The sequence below is a fragment of the Adiantum capillus-veneris genome, chromosome 20 (assembly GCF_014529385.1).
Source record: "Adiantum capillus-veneris isolate H3 chromosome 20, ASM1452938v2, whole genome shotgun sequence".
NCBI lineage: Eukaryota > Viridiplantae > Streptophyta > Polypodiopsida > Polypodiales > Pteridaceae > Adiantum > Adiantum capillus-veneris.
Genome location: NC_140950.1, coordinates 23,581,033 through 23,591,273, shown reverse-complemented (window position 1 = coordinate 23,591,273; position 10,241 = coordinate 23,581,033). Strand labels below are relative to the sequence as shown.

Genomic DNA, 10,241 nt, shown 5'->3' with positions numbered 1-10,241 from the left:
TCAAAACATAAGTTCAAGATCCCATGGCTATTTGAGACAATAGTTGAAAACATATTATTATCTGATGTTTGTCATCATCGTCGTCGTCGGTCTTTCTCTTTCTCAGTCTCTTTGTCTCTCTCTAATTTTCTAGGACTCCATGGAGCTAGGGTATCTTTCTTTGAAAGACAAATAATTGAGTGCATAGATAGAAGGATAATAGATTGCTGTTAAACATGTTACCTGCCAAGAAGTATCACAACCAGAAAGCTTCACAATCCTTGTGGATAGATCTTTGGATCTCAGAAGCAAGCACAATCTTTCTACCACCCCTTTGCTAGCCGAGTTGCTATCACCTAAAATTACTAAAAGGGTAAGGTACAACTTATTTTGATGCAATACGGTAAACCTCACGTAGGCATTGTAAGGGAAGTCAATGTGGCTCTCCCTTCAATGAAGTTATGAAGGGACCCATCCAATAACTAATGAAATGCTTTTTGTTTTTTGTTTTTCTTTGTCCCTTCTCCTCTAGGGCATGTTTTGACATACCAATAAGAATTATGCACAAGAGTGGACAAAATACGAAGGATCCACAATGAAAATGGCTATATTCTACATGTTCTAGATCCCTCAAAATTGAATGCCTTTGCTCTATATGACATGGATTTTACACAAGAGTGGACAAAACTATGAAGGGTCCACAGTGTAAATCGCTATGTTCATCGGCATGCACTAAATCCTCAAATGCAGAGTCATGAGCTCAATTCCCAGGGACAGCATTCAAAGGAGGAAAGAGAAGGCTTGTTGTTGTTTTCTTGTGATGCATTCATCTATACTATATATTAAGGAGACTGTTTTCCAGTGCCACGTGTCGCAATTTCCTTTATCCGGCTACAATGAGGACAGTGCGCACGCAGGGGGGGAGAGAGAAAAAGAGAGAGGCGGCCTTCGGCCGCCGGCCACACTAGTTTCATTGGGGAGAAAGCTCAAATGACATTGGCAAATACTTTAAGAATTTATTTGATTTTGTATGTGAAGTGTATAAAAGAATGGATGGCCACTACCTGCTCTTTGCTCGGGCAAGTCGTTGTTTAGGGCTCCTTGTTCGCGTCTCTGTGCACAAATCCGAGCCATGGCAGAGGTGGAGGAGAACAAGGCAGATCTCGCAGAGCATCCTGCCGAGGACCTCCCCTCTGCTGCTGAGCAGCCCATGCCCACCCCTGAAGAACAGGTACTGCTCCAATTTTCTTTTTCTAAACCACAATCACAGCAACAGAAGTCTCGCCATTATTCCTCCTTGTGATCTGCAACTTTGCTCGAGAATTCACCCACATTTTCCTCACAGAAATCTTGAACCATCTGCAGGAGGCTGCGATCAAGAAGAAATATGGAGGTCTCAGGCCCAGAAAGCCTCCTCTGATCTCCAAAGTAAGTCATATTCTCAGCTCCACTTATGGGATTTTTGCAAGTTTGTGAAGCTCATTCCTCATGATTTTTGTCTTGTCCAAAGGGTCATGAGTGGCCGTATTTTGATTCCCCTTAAGTCATTTATGCAAGTTTGTGAGGCTCATTCTTCATGTTTTTTGTCTTTTCAAAGGATCACGAGCGGGCGTATTTTGATTCTGCGGATTGGGCTCTAGGAAAGGTATGTTACGGGCTCAGCCATATTGCGTTGAGGGCAGTATGTGTGCAAGTTGTACAAGGTTGGCTTTTATTCTTAAGTTGTGGTGGATTTTTCTCATGAGGAACTCTGTGTATATTTGAGATGTAGGGTGAACAACCTGGTCAAAAGCCAAAAACTTTGGTGGAAGTGTTGCGTCCGAAGTTGCAGGTATTGTGGAGGGCTACATCTTGTATTTGATTTTCATTAACAGTGTGTACCTTTCAAAGTGTTAAGAATGTAGTGGGTCAATGTGCTAACATTTTTCTGATGCAGCCCACACACCATCAGCCCCTTCCCGCAAGGCGTGCTTCATACGAAACGGCTGAAAATGAAGGTATGAACGCCTAAATTGGAACCCTATTGTCTAAGATCAACCATGTTTTCTTTTGACCTAAGGTGCTTTGATGTATGGCAGATGGGGTTGTAGCTCCTGCAGGTCTGACACAAGAAGCTTCCGAGGGTCATTAGACACACGCACATCTCAACATCAAACATGTCATTAGCTGAATAAGGATCAGGTTTTTATCTCATTGGGGCTTTGAGCATCAGATGAGTTGTACATACTATTCGTGATTGTGGATCAAAAGGGTGGCGATTGTGCTCCACTCTTGCCTCTCTCGGCTCCTGGTTGAGTGTATTGAGCAATTGATTCACCAAAAGTGACAGTTATATAAGTCTCCTTTGTTGCTATCAGTACTGGGTCCAGTTTTCCAGACAGGAGTCTTTAACAGCAACTGAGTTTTCCTTATTGTCAGCTATCGGGTCGCGAGTATGAGTAAACCCAGTTTGTTGTACAATGCAGCGATCTTTGCTGAAGGGATGTTGAATACTTTGTGGATATATTAAGTGACTCTTGACTTTATGAGTTGGTATGTGGAAGATGATCTATGTAATCAGCTGGTCCCAATGTTCAAATGCGTGTATTTTGTGCTGATTTACCGATTTATCACCCTTGTATTTGGTTGATTGTTTGTACCATAATGTGGATCATTGTCTTTTGGCAAGTTGGTGGTAATCATTGCTTGAGAATAATGCGTCATGAGTTTTTGGTTCTTATGCCAGGAAGTCAGGTTGATGGTCTATGAGTTTATTCAGCAAAAATGTGATGGTGTACGCATTCATTACGTTGTTGTCATTCACAGCCTTGTTCCGTGGTCATCTCTCATGGTAGACTGGTTCGGAATATGAAGCAGAGTTTTGGTCTCATCCTGAGTGAAGGAGCTATATGGAGAATGGGCACATCAATGGACTTCATCGTATACAAGTAAGTCATGAAACAAGTAGTTGACACACGAGCCATTCAGTTCAAGTAACGGTCACAAAGTCATGTGTTCCACAGGACTTATTTAAGTCATGTTTTCTGCAGTAATTACTCTGTTTGGTGTATACCTATGTCACCTTGTTGCCAGTAGAGTACACTTGAGGATGTGAAATTAATGAATATAGGAAATTTGAGTTGAGTGAAGAGTTCTGGCCCACAATTGGAGGTGGTTTTTTCTTGCTTGATTTTGGTTTTCTGTTGCTGTGTTGTTTTGCCACATTGACATCCCTTACAATGCCTACGTGAGGTTTACCGTATTGCATCAAAATAAGTTGTACCTTACCCTTTTAATAGTTTTGGGTGATAGCAACTTGGCTAGCAAAGGGGTGGTAGAAAGATTATGCTTGCTTCTGAGATCCAAAGATCTATCCACAAGGATTGTGAAGCTTTCTGGTTGTGATACTTCTTGGCAGGTAACATGTTTAACAGCAATCTATTATCCTTCTATCTATGCACTCAATTATTTGTCTTTCAAAGAAAGATACCCTAGCTCCATGGAGTCCTAGAAAATTAGAGGGAGACAGAGACTGAGAAAGAGAGACCGACGACGACGACGATGACAAAATTCAGATAATAATATGTTTTCAACTATTGTCTCAAATAGCCATGGGATCTTTTCAACTATTGTCTCAAATAGCCATGGGATCTTGAACTTATGTTTTGAGGCAAAAACCATGTCAATTTTCAAACCTACCTTTTGTTTTGTAGCTCTGTTTAAAATGGACTTTGAACCTTTCTTCAAAATTTACATCTCTAGTATATGAAGCTGTCACTTTATTATCCTTTCTCTCCTTCTAGAAGGCATTTTTAAAACAATTGTGTATTGACACTTGTCTCAATGCTATCTCCTAAGCTACCACTTAAAAATGAGATGAGATTGTAACTTAAGACCTTTCCAAACTGAATTGTAAACTCTTGCTTTGTATATGCCTCTCTCCATGATGGCACTTTTAAAATTGTTGTATATGATAATATGTATAGTGCAAACGCTCCTCTTAAACTACAATGGAAAATCAATGTGTGTGTGTGTGTGTGTGTGTGTGTGAGAGAGAGAGAGAGAGAGAGAGAGAGAGAGAGAGAGAGAGAGAGAGAGAGAGAGAGTGCATGTGCGTGAGTGAGAGAGAACTCTTGTTTTATCTCTTCCTTTTTCCACAAGGGCAATTTGAACTCTACTACACATGATAATTGTGAGCATCACAAACACTCCTCCTAAACTACATTGGAAAATCTCTCTCTCTCTCTCTCTCTCTCTCTCTCTCTCTCTCTCATATGTATGTGCATGCACTTTTGATGGGTGTATTTGTTGAAGTAGGTCTAACCTATTTCTTTTTTATAGGAATCTACAAAGATATTATGAAATGTAATCAAACTAAAAAGACAAAATGAGGAAAGGAAGAGAAGGAAGCACCCACCCAGGCCCGGGGAGGGGGGGGGGGGGGGGGGGGGGGGACATCAAGTGGCGTTTCTAGGCAAGGTATTTCAACCTAGGTCTTGAAGTCTAAACATTCTCACCTACCCATGCTTCGGCATCATGCAAGCAAAATGGGTTGTATTGCTAGTGCCAGTGACCCATGTACAACTTACACTCTATACAACATTCCCCCCCCCCCGCCTGGGTGGTGGGATCAATGGCCCGCATTATGCGTTGTGAGGCGGGTGCAATCTGGGCGGTCTGATCGTTTTATGAACTAAGTGTGAACTTAGGAGGTAAGTGCACCACACCGAATTTGGTGTGAACTTGATGTGAACTAATTGTGAACTTGGGAGTGTATGCACACCATACCAAATTTGGTGTGAACTCAATGTGAATTAAGTGTAAACTTATTCACGATGATGTGATCTATGAACTTCAACACACATGCACCTTTCAACGAGTGCGAGATAGCTTAGCGGTTAGAGTTGATTCCAAGGGGGACAGAGGGGACGGGTTCAAGCCCTTTAACTAAGTGTGAGCTTGGACAATCCAACGCTCCTGATCAACTGACATCGTGAGCCGTTGATCTCATATCCCAGAAGGAGGTGTCAATTAGTGACATTCCCCCCCCCCCCCCCCCCCCCCCCCCCGCGCCAACTTTTAAAACAAGGTGAGGGGGCACGAAGGCCTTCTAAGTTAAGGGGAGATGAGGAGAGTAAGTTAAAATATGTGCTTACAATCACATGGAATGTTTATTGTGTTTTAATATAAAGTTGTATTTTCTCAAGGAGTTAGTAGGGAAGAAGGCTTGTACCTTATGTATCATGAGCCATAAAGCATGGTCAAACCATAGGACATTACCATCCTTGCATGATTCCCCTATGAAATCACACCCACATTTTATAAAGGTCTTTGTATATTCCACAATTGGTTAGTGAAATACTGATCTCGATTGGTCAGAGAAATCACTTTCTTTACACCGAGAACACACCCTAGGTTTTGTGAACACCTTTGACTCTCAAAAATAGACATGGTGAATGGATAGCCCATCAAGAAGGGTTCCAAAATATTAGAAGAGTTGGTGGTTAGGATTTGATTCAGCCAAGTTTTGCAGCAGCTTTGTCTTTCTCATTCAATAAAGTGAGAAAAAAACCTTCATTGATGGGAGATAACAAGAAAAAGTTACCAAAGGCCCATCCTTTGGTTTGTGTCTTGAAGCATAACCTCCAGCTGCCGATTTGGTATGAAAGGGTTATTGCATGTATCCTTTAGGGGGGTGATTTTGTCCATAAAGGCATTATTAACATAGAATTCTTGCCTTATGACTTCGGCCTCATCCACATCAAGCTCTTTAGGGATTAGGTTGCTTGTAGTATCCATAGGAGGGGACATGGAAATTTTGGAGCGCCCTGTAGCATGCTCCATCTTTGTTGCCTCATGGGTGGGTCGTTCCTTAGCTTTCTCCCATGCATCTCCATGAAACGCTGCATGACAGAGGAGGAGTGTTCCCACCATTCTTTCTGCTCCATGGTATCTTCCTCAAGTATAACATTATTGTTAGCTATCAACTCATGCAATCAAAACAACAGTAGATGGATTTTCTTTTGCCATGGCATACAATCTAAGCCAAGTGGGGATATCTAACATGGCTAGCAACATTAACTCACAATGTTCGTCATTTTTTATGTTCTGAAGATCATGCTGTATAATGATGTTGTGAAAGGCAGGGTCCTTAATGAATCTGAAAAGCCCTTGTATTAGGCTGGGGACCACATGAATCTTATCTCCATAACCCAAGGGCTCTAATGCTATATATAACCATTAGTGTGTGTAACCAATGAATATTACATTGACTACATTAATCAAGACTCAAGACAATGGAATATATAAATTGATGCATTCATATAAGGCCATTGTGTACCTTAAATCGAAAAATTGAGTAATCCCTTCAACTTTTATCCAAAAACCCATCTTATGCAAGTATTAATCTTGGAACCTACATCCATCATAAACAAAAAAAAACCATAATTAGTCTCATAGTTTATGGTCTGCAGGTCTCATAAAATTAATGCACATGTTATAGATGTGCACATATAGAGATTGAGGATATGCGGAGACGTGGTTAGCCATGGTTGGAGAGGTTGTAGTGGCGGCATAGGGGCCAAGGAGAATTTCATCCAAACTTAAGTCTTAGAGGATTCCATGCAAATGCTCTTAAGTAGCATAGAATGGGTGGGTCCATGGGATTCCATGCAAATGCTCTTAAGTAGCATAGAATGGGTGGGTCCATGGGTTTCTTCTCTGTTATGGGTGAGTGGTGTGATGGGGGTAGAAAAGAAGAGGCCGGGCGCATTGTACTATAATATTCTCCATATAATCCCATGATGGTATGCTTTGGGTTTGGTTTAAACCAAATATTTTAGAATTATTACTCCTAAGTGAATGAGGCAATGATCCCATATGTGATGCTACTATGTTATCTCGTGTATGTGTGTGTGTGTGTGTGGTCTTTGGCAAAGCTTGATTTTGGTTTTGATGTGGGAACTGAGAGTGCAAAGCTCAATCAAGAGGGATATTTATGCCTTCTACGGCCTACTGAGTATTGAAAAGACTCAACACAAAGAAAACCTTGTGTGTGGGCACTAGGACTCATAACCAAAACTACTTAGCACTAAAAGCAGACCAAAAAATCGACATTAAAATTGAGCGCATCAAAATTTCCAAGTTTGCAACATAGTAATAGTGGGAAATAGCAAGCAGCCCTAGTGCTTAAAAGAGTTGCATGCTATAGCTGGTAAACACAAAGCAGCAAGAGTGATGGAAAATACAAATATCAATGCATGTAGCTTTTTTTAATGTTGGAAAAATTGATAGCATTGGTACTTAGTTAAAAGCAAGCATTAGCAAAGATAAATTTGCCTATGTTGAGGCAACGCTAGCTTTAGAAGAGACAACATTGGCAAGCTTAGGCAGTGCTAAAGAAAGACAAAACTTGGAGTGTAGGAAAGGAGGATCCATTGGACAACATATATGTAAGATGTGACTCATAATAGTATTTAACCAACAAAAAATTCCTCTTGTTTTTGTGTGATGGTATTCTCTACAACATTGAAGGAATTTTGAGTAAGTTTTTGGCATCAAATTTTTCCTTCTCTATGTGAATTGTGCATGTATGCATTTGAGCCAAGATTGACCAGCTTTTATGAGTGCGTTGATTGCTCATCTTTCTACATACGTTGAGAGACCTTCTCTTATGTTATCAAGAGCCAATATGTATGCTGATGTGAAAACTTTTAATTTTTCTTGTATCCCTTTTGAGTTTTGGATATTGGAATGCTTTCTTCGTATTACATGTATGTCATGTTTTGATGAGACATTTGCTAGCTTGTGCTCGTTAAAACTGAAATTGCTGGCCGAATGCAATTCTTGCTCTCTTTACATGAGTTTGATGCTATGGTCAGTTTATGGAAGTTGTGAATTTGCAGCATAATTTGTTCATGGTTTTGTGTCACCTAATTGTGCATTGGATGCATTTGTTTCACTTTGAATTTGCATGATGAGATTTTTGCTTATGGTGATCTAGTTTGCTTATGGCAGCTTGATGCTCCTTATGCATTGTGATATCCTTTACATTCAAATTCAAGTTGAAGCACTATAAATTAATGCACGTTATGTGGATTTATGCTGACTCTATTGATGTGTGACTATGGTCTTGTGACGCTAGTTTACAAAGGTTTTGATACACTAGTGTCATTTTTAGCATTTTTTGGCAATGAGTCTTAAGTCGTGTCTGCATAGCCTTTTATGAGGGTCATGGTGAGGTTTTTTGAATTCAAGCACTTGGGGTTGGGTTACCCAATGTGAGGTGGATTGGTTCATTAGAGCTCCTCTATCATATCCTTGTCCTAGGACATGTATAGATGGGATTAGGTGCTTGATAGTCGAGTTGGCAACGTTAGTATGGAGTTCATTAAGATTTTGTTTATGCTTAGATTTTGATAAATTGTCTTCTTACTATTTATGGCTATCATGATTTGAGATTTATGCCAAAATATAGTCAAAACTTTTCCATACATTTCTACTTGGTTTATGCCTCTCTCTATCAGGGTTTTTGGTTGAAATACTGTGTTTTATGTCAAAACACTTTTGAACTTTTTTCAAGATCTTCTTGTAATAGGTTTGACTATTGTTCTATGCATTCTTCCTAGTAGTTTTTGGTTGAGATATTGTTCATCTAATTTCAAAAACTTGACACCTTTTTTGTGAGTTGTCCATAATCTCGTCTTTGAATATGGCATCTTCTACATAATATAAAGAGTTTACAACATACGCAAGTTTGATGTAGCAAATTTTCTTTGTGGGAATAGTCATCCACGTCGTTCTTGTCCAAAAGAAGCACTTCAATCGATTGTTTGGCTTGTCATCTGAGCCTGCTACCATGTTTGACAAGGATTATCTTGAGTTAGATGCATTGGAAAAATCTACCATTAGAAATCATTGGCAAAATTTGTTTATTTCACTATAATTAATGAGAAGACCACTGCATCCTTATAGATAAATATTTGTAGGACTTATGAGAAGGAAATTGCTACAAATAAGTTCTACCTTATGAATAAACAATTCTATTTGAGGATGAAAGAAGGTAGCATTGAGTTCAAGAGTTCAATATCATCTTCAATAAGTTATATGCTCAATAGTTAAGCTTGGATGAGGAAGTGAAAATTCATATGTCTTTTATGTTCATTGCCTTTATCATGAGACATATATTCCACTGCTCTTAGTAATTCCACAATAGCTAATGTTACCCTAAAGTTTGATTATGTTGTTTTGGAAGCTTGCTTTTGGAGGAGATTTACGGAAGCTTGTGGATCAAAGCAAGAAAAATGTTGTCCTCACACTGCTAATTGAGAGAATATATAATTTAGGGGGAACATCCATGGGTGCAACAAATCTCGTAGACATTGTAGTAAGTCTTATGATAAAAAGGACCTTGAATGATTTCACTGTAAGAAGTAGGGTCACATCAAGAAGAAATGATATACGTGGAAATTAGAGAAGAAGAAGAAAAATCATGTGGATGGCAAGAAAGAGGAAAAGGGAAAAGCTAAGAGAGAGGATATAGCATGGGTATTGATTACATTGTTGTGTTCTATAGCTGCCACTTGTGCTATATAGCACACTTTTGTGCCCTAAATTGGATAATGTACCTACAAGGTCAATCAAACACAAAATGCCACGGCAAGGTTAGTGCCAGATATGCATAAGCATATCTTAAAATAATGGAAAATATAGACGTTGAAGTAAGTTACATGCTATAGATCTCTCATTGTTCCCTATGAGTCACATTTTTGAAGAGTTATGGGGGGTATTCAAAAGATGGAGTTCCTTAAATGATACCCCTTTTTAAATTAAAATGGGAAATTTTCTTGAATTAAAAATATCCTTCTATCGAATCCACGTGATAGATACATATATTATGGAAAAGGGTCATGCACACATGCACGTGCGTGCGTGCACGCATGCACGCACGCACGCACACACACACACACACACAAACACACACTTATCTAGTTGACCAGTTGTTGGCTCACCCTTGGCCGACAGCCTCCCTTTTTGGTGTGCTAACATAGAGCTGCTACTCTCTAGAAAAGTTTCACCGAGTCTCTAGAGAGGACCACATGTAATTGCTCATGGTACAAAATATCTACCAGATGTATACCACACCCACACACATTCTTGCGTATTAAATATAGATACTATTCTCTATTTCGGCCCTTCTCCAGTCAAGACTTTTGACTCACTCTATGAGCTGACAATGTCGATTCCTATATCTACGCTAAGACGGTATTCTGGAAGTCCTTGTG

At 39.7% G+C, this 10,241-nt stretch overlaps 1 protein-coding gene across 1 annotated transcript; it reads left to right on the top strand.

Moving 5' to 3' along the window:
* Nucleotides 1–1,042: 1,042 nt before the first annotated feature.
* On the top strand, nt 1,043–2,504 carry LOC147432247 (uncharacterized). Its single transcript, XM_086492203.1, has 6 exons — nt 1,043–1,210; nt 1,345–1,407; nt 1,577–1,624; nt 1,751–1,810; nt 1,916–1,976; nt 2,058–2,504. Exons 1-6 carry the CDS (start codon nt 1,112–1,114, stop codon nt 2,108–2,110), a joined length of 384 nt encoding a protein of 127 aa, XP_086348329.1. The 5' UTR covers nt 1,043–1,111; the 3' UTR covers nt 2,111–2,504.
* Nucleotides 2,505–10,241: the final 7,737 nt, after the last annotated feature.

Bases quoted from the DNA above. Each gene is read 5' to 3' on its own strand.
- LOC147432247 (XM_086492203.1), top strand. From the start codon at position 1,112: ATGGCAGAGGTGGAGGAGAACAAGGCAGATCTCGCAGAGCATCCTGCC. The intron at 1,625-1,750 runs GTATGTTACGGG...TTTGAGATGTAG, and splicing joins CGGATTGGGCTCTAGGAAAG to GGTGAACAACCTGGTCAAAA. The intron at 1,977-2,057 runs GTATGAACGCCT...GATGTATGGCAG, and splicing joins CGAAACGGCTGAAAATGAAG to ATGGGGTTGTAGCTCCTGCA.